At 36.0% G+C, this 15975-nt stretch overlaps 1 protein-coding gene across 1 annotated transcript in view; it reads right to left on the bottom strand.

The window, feature by feature from the left end:
- Positions 1–15975, bottom strand: part of LOC132165453 (GNAT acetyltransferase (DUF699)) — a 28346-nt gene that overhangs the window by 2586 nt on the left and 9785 nt on the right. Inside the window, exons 9-22 of the mRNA XM_088511818.1 lie at positions 13606–13704; positions 12514–12650; positions 12007–12104; positions 11290–11413; positions 11112–11199; positions 10926–11025; positions 10748–10800; positions 4451–4627; positions 4319–4356; positions 2012–2108; positions 1085–1264; positions 848–956; positions 660–729; positions 440–587 (exon numbers count right to left, since the gene is read on the bottom strand). Coding sequence (XP_088367944.1) covers positions 440–587; positions 660–729; positions 848–956; positions 1085–1264; positions 2012–2108; positions 4319–4356; positions 4451–4627; positions 10748–10800; positions 10926–11025; positions 11112–11199; positions 11290–11413; positions 12007–12104; positions 12514–12650; positions 13606–13704 — 1518 coding nt within the window. The remainder of the gene's footprint in view (positions 1–439; positions 588–659; positions 730–847; positions 957–1084; positions 1265–2011; positions 2109–4318; positions 4357–4450; positions 4628–10747; positions 10801–10925; positions 11026–11111; positions 11200–11289; positions 11414–12006; positions 12105–12513; positions 12651–13605; positions 13705–15975) is intronic.

The following is a 15975-nucleotide window of genomic DNA, read 5'->3' as shown; positions in this document are numbered from 1 at the left end:
GCGGAAAGAGGTGCTTTTGGGCTTCAAGGAGGAACACAGAGAACCTAGATCATGTTGAGGTCAGTTTGCATAATGATTTATCACATGTTTGGCATCGCCATTTGGTGAATGCAGGCAGGCAAGTACAAATAGGTTGGCAAATATGTGATATTGTCATCAGGTTGGAAGTTAGAGGGCATGGGGATTGTTTGTGATTAGACTTCAGTAATTTATTGCTAAACCCACAACTGCCAACAATTGGCAGACAATAATTTTTGGAAGACGGCTACTTTTTTTTTTTTTTTTTTTTTTTTTTTTTGGATGTGTAACAGCTACTTTTAATAGACACATATGCATATATCAGTTTTTACCACATACCAATATCATATTATCTACTCCCATGAAACCCCACAAAACACTACATGGTAATGCCGTCAAAACTATTGTTTAGAGATCTCACCAGATGAAAGTCAGCAAGATTGTTGGTATAAGCTTCCAGTCGCTTCATATCATGTGGTGATATAAATTGTTTAATTGAACTCAATAATCCATCTGAGGTAGATGGAGTAGCCTCCAGCGCCTCGAAATTGATTTTCGGCTCCAGGATGCTGAAAGATTAGAAGTATGAGCATATTTGATAATGATCGCGTATCTGAAAAGTTTAAATTTGCAATGCCCACCTCATAGCAAGCTTATACTCCATTTCACGGAAGCTAAGTTGCAGTAGTCTAGTAAATCTTTGCCTGAAATCTAGTTATAGAAACAAATTATCAAGCTATGAACTGAATACATATATGGATGAAATCATTACTTATCAAAAAATATATGGATGAAATCAGTACGTAGTTCTTAGAGAGGGTGGACTCACCTTCATAAAATGGACCAAAAAATCCCCATTTATCCGATCCACTATCTTCAATATCATCATTGTTCAAAGGTTTAAGGACCATACATGTATGCTCGCCAGTCACAGCACTCTAAATCATCAAAAAAAATTCAAATTACAATTAAATCCTCTTGTCTTTTCTTTTTTTCTTTTTTTTTAAAAAAAAAAGTACATAATTCATGCAGAGAGGTATAAATAAAAATAAAAAATAATCTTAACTGGAATCTGGCCAATGTAGAATGGAGCAAAGCCACGTTTCCTCCAAAAGCGAAAAAGGTCCTGGGTAAGCCCAAAAGAGACACCAATATAATGTAGCTTCTCAGGTTGCCTTTCACGGAGATGAACTAGCAAAGGAGGAAGATTAGTTCTAGGCTTTATATTTTCCTCTAGCAATGAAGCCTGCAAATTTGGTATTATCAAAGTCAGATGTAACAAAAATGTTCCAAAAAATATATGATTCTAGACAAAACTATAAATTGAAGTGCTTTTCTAAAGACTTAGTAATGCCCAACAATCATTCAACGTCAGTGGTAGGTTCTTTGACATTCATGAAGTAATGAATAGTCATTTTGCTTTAAAATTGCAGAAGAAATTATGAACCACTCAAGTCTGTCAGGACTTTTGAATTCAAAACAAGGTTTTGATTCCATATAATAGAACCACGGCCACTTTTTTTGATAAGTAATGCATTTTATTAATAAGCGCAGGGGGTGCAACCCTAATATACAGGATGTATACAAGAGATAACCCCAATTAATGATTAAAAGAAGAACAGAAATCCACAAATTCAGAAAAGCTAGAAAAATGTGAGATACTATACACTCCTGTCCATATGTAAAGCGATTTGGAACTATCTAGAAAGGCCAAAGAATAAGTGTATAATAATCTGCCGAAGATAAGTAGGACTCCGATGTCCAACTCAAATTGAGCATTCAATATCTATCTATTTAAAGTTCTTCAAATTTTAAATGACTCAACCAAGAATGAATTAGTGGGGAAAAAAAATATGAAAACGTTATCGATTACTGTACACATTTAAATGGAAGAAATCATTTACAGAATACTCTGAGCTAAGCATAATTTTTTTAATTTCATTTATAAAAAGAAATTGATCAAATGAAACCAAGTCTAGTTATGGGACTGGACCTTCTCTGCAGCTTCAGTAACTCTGGCATATGGTGTCTCTGTAACATTCATAACATCATCCACCTCAGAAATAGGATGAATCAATCCTTCGAAATAACTGCAAATGGTTAATGCAAATGCTCGTCATTAAGATTCGCAAAGAGCAAAAGTGTCACAAAATGTTCCGAAACAAATGCTAAGTTCAAATCACTTTCGCTTGCTGCAAGTGCAGCGGAGATATTAGATATCCAAAAATATAACAATATAATCAAAATCCCAAAATAACAGTATGCATGTATGTAGACCTATAAGTCTAAAATCATGCCCAAAACGTGCTTCTTCATAAGGAATTCCCACTTTATTATAACCAGGTTGAGCAATGAGTTATAAAATGCTTCATAAGTCTCAAAACTAAAATCATTATTTTGCAAACAAGGAAAGTGAACACAACTCAAGTTACAAAAAAAAATTTAATAATTTTTTTATTAGTAATTTAATCTCATTAGAAAGCGTAGAGGGGTGCAACTCAAGTACACATGAAATATACAAGAGAGACACCCTAATATAGAGAAAAAGAAGAACAAAAATTCAGAAGAACTAGAAAAATGCATATTATTGTATGCCGATATCCATGTATAAAGTGATTTAAACATAACGTTCTTTAGTTCTAGCACTAAAATCGCACGATCTTCAAAGCTTATTGCATTCTGCTCTCTCCAAATGCACCATATTAAGCATAAAGGTGCCATCCTCCAAACCTTATTTATTTATTTTTTTTCAAAAAAAAAAAAAAAAAGATGTTACGGCTTCCCATCTAACCTCTCCAAATTGCCATCAATTCAATTACCTTTCTAGGCATGACCCATTCTACACCAAAAAGACAGAAAATTGATACTCATAATTCTCTTGCCAAATCACAAAGAAAAAGAAGAAGATGATCTATAGACTCTACACTCCTCTTGCACATGCAACACCACTCCACCAACCACTATGATGTTCCTCTTCCTCAGATTATCCAATGTAATTATCTTCCCAAGTACTGCTATCCACCCAAAGAGCGCCACTCTTGAAGAGAACTTCACTCTCCAAATACTCTTCCAAGGAAGTGGGGAACCAACAGGAATGGATAAAGCATGATAAAAGGACATTACTTCAAACTTCTTCATTTTAGACAAGATCCAACATATTTTATCCTACCAACCTCTCTCAATCTGATAAAGCAGCATCTATGTGTGTAGCTCTGGCAAATATTATTGTATTGTTTGCAAACAAGCACAGGATAGATGGGCTGGCCCAAGAAAGTTTAATCCCATGAGGAAGCCCATTAAATTCATCTTTCCATAGCATCCTAGACAATATTTCCAAGCCCATAATAAAAAGAAATGGCGATAATGGGCCTTCCTGTCTAAGATCTCATGTGGGCCAAGAGCCCATAAGGAGTCCCATTAAGGAGGGGAAAAAAATTGAGCACTGCCGAACCAGATTTATCCCTTTGCAATAAAAGCCCAATTTCTCCATTATTTTAAAAGATAAAATTCCACTCCATTCTATCATAGGCCATCTCCATGTCGAACTTTATAGCCAGTCCGAAAAATATGATAGACAGGGGGCCATGAGACAATGCAAGATTCTTGATAAAACCAACTTTACAATACATCCTTGCACAACAACTATGATTGGGAAACCTTTCGCATAGTAGGAGAAGTATAGCAGTGCTGTTTGTGACCTAAATGTGTAACTCAACGAATCAGGGAAAACCACATTGGAAAATAGCTAGCCGGGAGGGCACCGAAGCCAAAAGAAAGTGGTGACCATGTCTACCTCCCAATCATGCACTGGTCTGGGAAAAAAAAACATAATCCACTGAAGATTTTCATTAAAGAACTGCATATGATCTGCCACCCACACTTCCTTACATCGTGTAATTTCGAAAAAGCTACCATCAGGGGCTGGTCCCCACGCCACAAATCATGCCTATGAGATTTTATTAGAAAGAGGGAAATTGTCACGTGGCAAATTTACACAATTTCCCAAGATCCTTAGGTTCAGACCTGATTTTGCAAGCCACATGAACTAGAAGAATGGTGCCATTGATATCTTTGTTTGCAAATAGAAAAGAAGGTAGGGACACAGGCTGAGTAATGACTAATATCCCATAAACAACACCATATGCATCATGTGTAGTTGAAAACTATCTTAAACAAGACCAAGGCCTAAAATAACTTTTCTCCTACTGCATTCTATACATATTAGGTAAATGAGTATTAGTCATATTCTCTCCAACACCTTACAGATGACAAAGCAGGCAGGAAATCAAACATTGCATACCTTGATAAAAGTTCCACTGCTTTTGAACCATATCCAGACTGCAATAGATAAACACAAAAATATAAAATTAATTAAATGTGACAAGAATCTGGGTGAAACAACTCAACTTCCCATGCTTAAACACAGACTAACCCTCATGACACTTGGATGGGTAGCAATGCGGACAATGCGAGCACCTGAAAGACTAGGGAAACTGGTGTCCTGGAATTGCTCACAGAATTTCCATGGTATTTGGTCTCCAGAAGGTTGATAACCATCACTTAGACTTTTGATTGCAGATTTACGAGAAATCTGTCCCTCAAGAGAAACCTGCAAATAAATTGATAGAAATATACCATGTTAAGCAGCAAACAAATAGAAAAACATTCGCTAAGAATATAAAAATAAATTTGAAGGCTTTTAGAGTCTAAGCTTTAATAACAACACATAAACTTAGAAAGAAAAAAAGAAATTAGTAACCCAAAATAAAGTCAAACAGGAGCTGCAACCATTACATCTGTGCATTACGTGGCTTAAAGATGATAAAGCTGCTAAAAATTTCAAAATGTTAATTTGTGTTTAGCACAGCTAATTTTTATAGGAACATGAAATTTGGATGGGTAGCATGGCAGTGAGAAGATGAATGCTCATACAGGTTCTGAATCCTCCCTAGCCTGGGAAACAAATAACAATACAGGATTCTCAATATCTCTAGCTAGAGTGGGAAGTTGGCTTGTTCCAATCCACAATATGAGAACAAAAACTTGTGGGTAGCATTTGCCAGGGAGAAGTGCTACACTTCCCAAAGTTTTTTTTTCAAAAGTTGATTCTCAAATGATGTGTAACCATCCATGAAATTTATTATTTTGGAAAATGTGTCACCAACTCATTGGATGGTGACACATCATTTGGGAACTAGCTTTTGGAGAAAAAATTTGAGAAATGTAGCATTTCTCTTTGCTAGAAGCTTCATTATATCCACACTTGGGTAGGACCACTCCAAAATGCTAATAAGCATTGGTCCAGCCTCTTTTTCTAAATAGGTAACCCAATCGCTTCAATCTTTAATAATGATATTTTCTCAAAAACATCACTCGTTTTAAGTTCTTATTCTGCATATTGAGAAAGTCAAAAAAAATTTGAACAGACTACTCCATTGCACACTACCCTTGTTAACCAAAAGCCAAAGCCAGGGGCATGTTAATGGATCTATAAGCTTAAAGAAAGTTCTTGTATCCTTTTCATCAAAACATGAAACTCTACAAACAGTTGGCATTTGATTTGTATAGAATCTGGTCATGATACAAGAGCTACGGCAATGGAAGGTGAATCAGCTTCTTTGGGCAAAGGCCATGAAAAAAAAATGATTAGGGATTAGGGATAATAAAGCCAAAAACCTCGCATGTCTGCATTATTACAAAACGTGGTTCCCAACAGGAAATCTCATACATCTAAATTTCACAGGAAATGCAGGTGGATTTTTTTTTTTTAACAAGTAAATGGAATTCATTAAAAAGCACAAAAGCGCAACCAGAGTACACATAAAGTATACGTAAGAAACACCTAGCCACAAAAAGAAAACATATCTAGAAAATCATGAAAGCCAGAAAAATGAAAACAATCAATGGTAGTCAGCCAATGATACAGAGTATTGAGAAACAATCCACCATTTTCCTCTCATGGTCTTCCAAAAGATAATCATTTCTTCTCTTAAAAGACACCACATTAAACAGGCTGGAACCATCTTCTACACTGTTGCACATTGAGAACTACCAAACGGCCCTCTCCAACATGCGAAGAGATCTACCACTCTTTCAGACATGACCCAATCTAACCCAGAGAGGCTGACAATAATATTCCATAAAGTACATGCAATCTCGCAATGGAGTGAAAGATGGTCAACGGATTCCCTACTCTCAGGGGCAGAATTACATTGTTGCCCCCAAGCCACCAGGTCTTCCCCAAATTTTTTTAAAATACCCCTATAACCCTTTTTCAATCAAAATTTTACCTCCCTCCCCCAAATTTTATTTTTATTAGTTTTTTTTTTTTTTTTTGATAAGTAATGTTTATATATCAAAAGCGCAGAGAGGCGCAACCCTAGCACGCATGGGGTATACAAAGGAAACAACTAGCTAGAAGAAGAGAAAAGAACAAGGAAATCAAGATAGCTAATAACTATAGGAGCAAGCCAAGCAGCTGTCCAAGTGTAAAGCGTATGGAAAAAGAAGGCTGTGACTTCCTCCAATGATCTCTCAGAATCCTCAAAGCATTTCTCATTCCTTTCTAACCAAAGGCACCACATAATGCATAGAGGGACCATTTTCCAAACAACAGCACTCCTAGAGTGACCTCCCGCCCACCAACAAGCAAACAAGCCCGCCACCTTGCTAGGCATGACCCAAGACAACCCAAAACGACTGAAGATGGCCTGCCATAAGGAACGAGCAATCTCACAGTGAAAGAAAAGATGATCAATAGTCTCCCCATCAATTTTGCACAAGCAACATCTATTGATCATGATAATATTCCTTTTTCTGAGATTATCAATTGTGAGAACCTTCCCTGACACCGCCATCCAAGTAAAGAAAGCCACTCTCGAAGGTGCCTTGGTGCGCCATATGCTCTTCCAAGGAAAAGGACTCGCTTCTTTGCTTACCAGGATATTGTAGAATGATCTAACATCGAACTTCCCTTTTCTCGATGGGATCCACCAAATTTTGTCCACCCCTCCCCTACTCCACTTGTGAGAATATAACGTAGTATAGAACGAGGCTAGCACTTCCAATTCCCAATCATGGATTGATCGAAGGAAGCTAACATTCCATTGACGAGTTCCACCCATAAACTCCAAATTATCGGCAATGGATGCATCTTTTGCATTAGCTATGTTATATAGGCCTGGATAAGCTTCCTTAAAAATCATTTCCCCGCACCAAACATCATCCCAAAATCTGATTTGAGATCCGTCTCCTGGGTCGAATTTAATATATTTAGAAAACACTCGCCACCCTCTCCTAATATGCCTCCAAAGACCCACCTCATGAGGCTCGGGATTGTCAAAAGAATGCCATCCACCCCATGCAGAACCAAACTTGGCATCCACCACAATTCTCCACCAAGCCTCTCTCTCATGCGCGTAGTATTTTTTTTTTTTTTATTAGTTTTACCGCCCCAAACCTAAAATTCTACTTCCACCCCTATCCACTCTCCTTACCCATGCAACACCAATCTACCACCATGATATGTTGCTTCCTATAGTAATCCGTAATGAGAATCCTCCCCAATGCTATTGTCCAATCAAAGAACGCCACTCACAAAGGGACCTTATTCCTCCAAATACACCTCCAAGGGAAAGTAGTATAGCGGGGAATTAGGACATTGTAGAATGATCTCATATCAAAAGACCCTCTCTTGGAAGGGATCAAATGAAGCTTGTCTTCACCCCTCGGTCTCAAATTGAAGGAGTACAACATATTAAAGAACGAGGTAAAGAAATCCATATATATAATAGTCAATACCCCTCCTAGAATAGCCTAGAATTGCGACATGTGCCGTGAACCTATTTTTTTTTAAAGGCTAAACCAGTTTTTTAAGACATAATTTTTTAACACTAAACCAGTTAAAATTGAACCAGTTCATATGTATTTTAAGTGAATAATACGTTTAGGGTTTAGGGAATAGTATTAAATACCACATCTTTATCTCTTTCTCTCCACATCTCTCTCACTCTCTTTCCCCCTCCACGTCTCTCTCTCTATCTCTCAGTTTTGTTTCTGCTATCATTCTTCAGGTTAGTGTGTTTCTCTGCAAAAAAATTGTGATTGGGTATTTACTTATTTACGAGTTCATTTTTTTTTTTCCAATTTGTATTCTGTGTGTATGTTTTCCCTTTGAAAAAAATAGTGTCCTTTTGTTTGACTTTTATGTTTTGTATTGTTAATATAAATTAGCAATACTCATACCCTCTGCCTCTTTTGCAATTTAAGGGAAAGGATAAAAATTTTGTATTAAGCTATCGTTTTGAGCTGCTTTGATAAAACTTGTGATTAGGTATTAGCTGTATTTGCAAGTTTTTTTTTTCTTCAATTTGTACTCTCACTGTATGTTTTTTATTTAATAAAAATTGCAACTTCAAAAGTAAGATAATAAATTTGGTGGATTTAGTGGGCTAATAGAAGATTATAACATTTACAATATTTAATTAAAAATTCCGTTGCTTTAAAGTATCTTTTTGTTTTTATGTATAAATTTTTCGCGACCATAAATTACGTATATTTTTCGAGAAAGTTTCTTTGTAGTAGGCACCAATTTGAATCTGAGTTTGGATTGAGATCTGAATATGTTGCCGTTTTGTTTGTTAAATTTTTGATTGAGATGTTCTTCATTTGAATTTTTTATGGGATTTTTTTGTTTGTTTGTGTAATTTACTTGATTTGCATACATTTTTTGAAAGTGTTTTTATTCTTTTGAAAGCAAAATAAAAATAACGGATAATTACCTTTTACTCCCATGAACTACAGCACCTTGCACTTTCCCTCTATGAACTACCAACTATGACACCTCACCCCATCAAACTACCATCTTATAACAAAAAACCTCATTCCGTAAGTTAAAGGGATTAAAATTGATGGTCAACGATCATGTGCAAGTCATGTGCCATTTTAAATTTTTTTCTTCCACTTTTGCCCTCACTTCAGACCGAGAAAATGACATTTATACCCTCCTAAACCCTAATCCAACGCGTAAAAACAATTTAAAATGAGGGCATAAGTGGAAGAAAAAAAAAATTAAAATGGCACATGACCGTTGACCGTCAATTTTAATCCCTTTAACTGACAGAAGAGGACTTTTTGTCATAAGATAGTAGTTTAATGGGGTCATGTATCATAATTGGTAGTTCATGGGAGAAAAGTGCTAAAGCGTAGTAGTTCATGGGGACAAAAGGTAATTACCCCTAAAAATAAAAAATCTATATGATTTCAAAACAACAAAGAGATAATTAAACATTGAACCTGATATGAGACAATTTATTTCACTATAGTAAATGTTGAGCGAAAGATTTTGTTTTATTTTGTATTCTTAAAACATTTCTTTTTTAAGGCTAAACCGGTTTTTAAAACAATTTTTGAACATTGAACCCATCATTTTTAAAGAGTGAACCGTTCTTTTATAAAATTGAACCAGTCATTAAATTAGCTTAACTAATGTTATGGGCATTTAATTATATTTCAAGAATTTTCCTTATATGGGTTTTCATTAAGTTCAAAAATTTAATGTGCGATATTATTTTCTCTGAATTTACTACTCTCCAAAACTATAGAAGGACAACACTTACAATTTGAAAACATACTACATTAACTACTCATAATCAGCCATATAGGTCATCAACAAATAAATAAGTTTTTATTTAAATAACTACATTAAATAATTTTTATTTATTTTTTGATGACCTATATGGCCAATTATGAGTATTTAATGTAGTATGTTTTTAAATTGTAAGTGTTGTCCTTTTATAGTTTTGGAGAGTAGTAAATTCTGCGAAAATAATATTGTACATTATATTTTTAAACTTAAGGAAATCCCATATAAAGAAAATTCTTGAAATATAATTCAATGCTCATACCATTAATTAAGCTAATTTAATGACTGGTTCAATTTTATGGTAGTTGAATTTGACCATTTTTTTGTTTATGAGATATATTTGTATGCGTCTTTTTTAACCTATAATGAAAATTACGATGAAGATGCGTTTAAATTTTAAAATTAAATTATAATGAAGAATCAGGCGCATAGCGCGGGTTATGAGCTAGTTTTGAAATAAATTCAAAAACGTTACCTTCAGGGTTTGGTCCCCATACCACAAGTCATGCCAAAATATAATTTAGAACTATCACCCACCCCAAATCTAATATAAACTTAGAAGACTAACACCATACGACCCATGAACATCATTAGAATATCACCCACCCTACGAGTTGATGTATTTGAGATCCACTACTACCCTCCATAGAGCAACTATCTCATGCACATAGTGCCAAAGACACTTCCCCAATAGAGCTCGGTTGAATATAAGTAAATCTTGAGCCCCAAATCCCCCAAAGATCGGAGAACAAACCTTAGACCAACTTACCCTCACCAACACCACCCCACACCAACACCACCCCACAAGAAGTCCCGTTGTAACTTCTCCGTGTTGTTGGCTACACCAATGGGGATAGAAAAAAAAAAAAAAAAAAAAGACAAAGTAAGTAGGCAAATTAGATAGAGTGCTCTTAATCAAGGTAATCCTCCCACCCTTCGACAAGTACATCCTCTTCCAACTAGCCAGTCGACACTCTATCTTATCTATAATGTCATCACAAATAGTTTGTTTGTAAAAGAGGCTGTAACACATTAAAAATAGGAGTACTTATTCTAGTGTGCCTCATAATGATGATAGAGACAAACCTGGATGACGCACAAGATATCAGGAAGTTGATTTTTTGACTCATCAACAGGACCTGCATATCATCAATAGTTACAAGAAGTCCAGCTCATGACCAAGGAAAAAAAAACAAAAAAAAAAAAAGAAGTTCCTCTCTCGACGAATATACAGTAAAACCAGTCAAAAGGAGAATAGATATACCAAGCAATACAAACAAGTGATGCGCTGGAGCATCCGCCATTAGTTGTAAATCATTTGGAGAGTTTTTGTAGTGAGAAGCAACATATAAAGCCATCATTCGCTGCACATGTTAGAAAGATAAATTCCAAATATATATTGATAAGAGATTGAAACATTAAATATCAACATTCAATAATATGTAAATACCTGTAAAAAAACCTCACTATCATTGTGATAGGAAAAAAGTGTATCCCGATTAACATAGTACAAATCACAATCATCAGGTTGAGGTATCCTAGTTACAGAAAAGAAAGGACATTAATGAAGATACAAATATTATGGAGATGGATTCCTCTCCCACAGGTTCTACAAATAATTTTCTAACCTGTTAATATTAGGGATGGAATTTGTAACGTCCAAGCAAAGTAAAGCATGAAGCCAGGATTCAATTGGGTCCCCAGAAGCATATCTGATAGATTCACTCAATTCTATCTTTTTGAAAATACGGCCTATAATCACAGTTGTTTGATAGCTTAGCAAATAAGCACCAAAAGTAAAAAAAGAGCAAAATAATAATAATAATAATAACAATAACAATAGTGGCCCACGAGCCAAAGATCCAAGTATTGCAGACAAAGATAATTGATATGACTGAAAAGAATATAGTTGGAGATTTATAAGTCATCTTAAGATTACCCAGTCAAAAGAATCTAGTGATGACTCGTGAGCTATGCAAACATACATATGAGACACCACTTATAGTAAACTTCGTTAGGAAAATATACCTTAAACATTTTGAATCTTGACGGAACTAGCAATACCATTGAGAAAGTTTATCTTAAGATATGGTCTCTAAATCTAGCCATTTTAAGTACAATAATTTTTTTGATAAGTATTTTAAGTACAATAATTATTTAAAGAACTAAACCATTTTCTTATAATCTAGAGGCAATGAGTGACTCATAAGTTTCGTGAGTTACTTTAAATTAAGTTACTCACGGAAACATATTTAATCATTTTTATCATAGGAGTTTAATAATTGTTCCAGAAAGTCAAATCAACCAGGCCAAGTTGTGAGTTGAAAAGTGATGCATAGTCATACCAGAATGACAGCCCCCCACACTGTTAGCAGACTCCCTGTTTTGCCCTTCCAATTGCTGCAGAAGTTTTAGCGACAAAGACCGACCGGTACCTTCATAGCTTTAAGTGGATTAAGAGAGAGTATTTCAGTAATTAAATTGCGCTAAGATTCACCACACAAATCAGAAGAGCACATTAAGCATGATTAAAGAAGATAAGAAACAGAAGACATCATTGAAACATAAAATGGGAGGTTCTTTCATGACTAAACATAAATCTGGTTATGACATACAAAAAACATGTTTAAATACAGAGACAAAAAAGGTTTTTAAGCATTTATATTGCATTAAATTCAAAAGGAAATTAATAAACAGTTAAGATCACTGCAAAAGAACATGAAAGCACATTAAGCAAAATTGAAGGAAAACATATAACAGTAAGATCATTGGAAAAGGAAACGGAATGTTCTAGTACTAAAGCAATAGCTTCTCTCTACAAAACATACAATTAAATATGAGACAAGTCATACCCATTTACTGTGGATGAAAGGAAAACTAAATAAGGACCAAGCAAGGACTTCACAACAGGCAATGGAATAGCAGCTGCTTCATCAACAACCAGCAGTTCAACCTGGGAAAGCTTTTCATGCTCATGTGGCTGTATATACTGCAAGGACCAATGAGAAAAACAACTAGATGTCTGAGCATTTAAGAGGATTGAGTATTATAGAGTAAACTGATTACAATTTGTTTAATGCAATCTCCAGCATAACCAACAAGGATGCATTTGAGAACTACAGCTTTCTTTTCAATTAAGAAGTAATTTAACAAAAAGGCCCAAAAGGGGAACAGTCCCCACTAGCTTAAAAGCCCCAAAAGGGAATAATCCCCACAAGGTTTATCCATCCCAGGATAGTACTAAGTACCACAGATGAGATGAAGAAAAAAGGGCGATCAAGAAAGCACTGGAAAATCAAATTAACAGAAACCCATATTAATGAAGAGCAGAACATTGATGTGTAAATGCAAGCGAACATTCTTAATGACAACAGGAATGATGCTTATGCCTCTAGAGTATGTTTGCTGCAGCACAGTGCCGTCCTTCAAAGTTTTGCTGGCAGCTCCCCTTACGAAGAAGATTCAAATATACAAGGAATACATTGTATACGGGAAAAAAAAAAAAAAAAAAAAAAAGTATCATAACGTACGTTTTATCACTAACAACCAATCCAAACCCTTAAACTGAGTTAAATATGCACATTCCAGAGTGAGAACTAGCCCATCTGTAGCTTGTATACAGATATTGTGTTTCTTCTGAATGTAGATGATTGTGACTCATACTATCAAAAAAAAACAAAGAAAGGGCATAAACCTTTTTTTGGGGGGGATGAATGAGATAACTTTTACTGAAAAGAAAAGAAAAAAAAATGCATAAACTACTATTTCTTACATATGGTACAATCCATTTATGGTGATTGGCTGCACAGAGGCATGCACATGGAAAAGTATTGAATATAACATTATGATGACCATAATTATGTAAAAACCATTCTCACACAACCAACAAGATACTCAAGCAAAGCAAACACATTACATAATAAAAGTCCATAGAAGTCGATAACCTGAATTGTTTGCCTGTGCTGCCTGTAAATATTGATTCGCACAGTTGCTTTCTTGAACTCAGGACTACTACTTTTCACCACATCAAAATCTATATGTTCCTGAAAACAGGGTTACAGTGTTATACTGGATATATTTAGTATACCATTTGCATTATATGAACAGTAAAACGAAACGAACAAGGAGGTGCATAACATGTTTTCCGAAATGCATTAAACTGGCGTATTTTTCAAGCACCAAAAAGCATAGCGAGTAAACATTCTTTTAAAAATTACAAACCAGACAACATTAGGAAAAATCAAGATTTATGCAACATCTAAAATTTGTCCAAACTCACAAGACCATCTTAATTAAGGAAATATGAACTGACCCCTTTGATTTTGAATGTCATTATATGTGGAACGAATGTCTACAGCACCAATAAGTTCTCTATATTTCATTTTCAAAGATGAATTTTGGGTGTGTTCAGAATTGCATGGTCTATTAGCTGACATGTATCACAATCTGCTGAACTAACATAGTTAACTGAATACAAGAACTCAGTTTTTAATAAGCAACTGGATGGAAAAACACTTTTTTTTTTTTTTGATAAGTAAATATGATATAAAAGAGCGCAGAGGGGCGCAACCCACATACACGGGAAGTATAAAAGAGAGCGCCTAAGAGGGAGAAAAATGAAAAAGAAAATCAGAGAAGCTAATCCCTATAGGAGCTAGCCAAGCGGCCGTCCAAGAAATCAAAGTAAAGAAGAAAAAATGAGTCAATACCTCTATAGTCCTAGTGGAGTTCTCAAAGCATCTAGCATTCCTTTCATTCCAAATACACCACATAAGACACAAAGGGATCATCTTCCACACTACCGCGCTTCGAGAACTTCCTCCCGACTACCAACAATCGAACAAGCCCCTCACCTTGCAAGGCATGACCCAAAGCAACCCAAACCGATCAAAAATAGTATGCCAAAGAACACTTGCGATCTCGCAATGGAGAAGAAGATGATCGACCGACTCTCCATTCTTCTTGCACATACAACACCATTCCACTACCACTATGTTTCTCTTTCGCAGGGTGTCGTGAGTCAAAATTTTGCCTAAGGCCGCGGTCCACCCGAAGAAAGCCACTCGCAATGGCACCTTAGTACGCCAAATGCTCTTCCAAGAAAACACTTCATGGTCACATTTGGACAAGGCCTTGAAGAGAGACTTAACCTCGAAATTGCCTTTCTTAGACGAAGACCATCGAATACAATCCATAGAGCCTATGGATATCTTGTACGTGTACAACCGGTCAAAGAAAGAAGAAATCAAATCCATCTCCCAATTCTGTACTGACCGCACAAAAATGACATTCCATTCGACAACCCCATTCCTCCAAATAAAGTTATCCTTCACCCAAGCTTCTTTGTTTCTGGCTATGCTGTACAAAGACGGGAAAGCATGCTTCAAAGAGGAGTCCCCACACTAAATATCATGCCAAAAACGAACTTTCGAACCCACCCCCACCTCATAACGAATACCTTTGGCAAAAAAATTCCAACCTTGCCGAATGTGCTTCCATAAGCCCACACCATGGGAACCCGAAACCTCCTTAGTGCACCAACCACCCTCCTGATCTTCATATTTAGCTTTGATAACCTTATACCATGGAGCCTCACTCTCATTAGCATATCTCCAAAGCCATTTACCCAAGAGAGCTTGATTAAACTGATGCAACTTACGAATGCCAAGCCCACCGTACCGAAGGGGACGACAGACTTGATTCCAATTTACAAGATGTAGCTTATGCTCGTCTCCCATCCCTCCCCATAAGAAGTCTCTTTGTGGGGAGGGATGGAAAAACACTAATATGAAAAATATAAATTTACTCCTTTCTAAATCCAACTTTTAACTCCTTAAGTTTTTTGCCTTTTTCAATTCACTCCTTCCATCCAAAATCGTCTAAAACTACTTACATGGCCACTCGAAAAATAATTTTTTTATTTTATTAAAATCTAAATAAAAATAAATTTTTTTAAAAAAAAAACACACACACACAAAATGGGTAGGGGTGGCCACCACCTACTACAGGTGGCTCTTGTAGCAACCGAAACAAAAGGGTGGCTGTAGCCACCCCAAGAAGAGGGGTGGCCCCATGAGCCAACCCTCTTTGCTTGGGGTGGCCACGCAAGCAACCCCATCTGTTGGGAGTGTCCTCCCCCCCCCCCCCCCCCCCCCCCACCCCCCTTGCAGGGGGATGGGAGGCGCCACCTTTTTTTTTATATATAAATAATACTTATTAAGAGAAAAAGGCAAAGCCCTCGTACATGAAAAGTATATAAGAGAGAAAACCATCCTAGAGGCATTTGGAATCTAGAAAGTTAACATCTACAAGAT

The sequence above is a fragment of the Corylus avellana genome, chromosome 11, assembly GCF_965113065.1.
Source record: "Corylus avellana chromosome 11, dhCorAvel1.hap1.2, whole genome shotgun sequence".
NCBI lineage: Eukaryota > Viridiplantae > Streptophyta > Magnoliopsida > Fagales > Betulaceae > Corylus > Corylus avellana.
The sequence above is the reverse complement of the archived record's forward strand: the minus strand, read 5'-3'. Positions and strand labels throughout refer to the sequence as shown.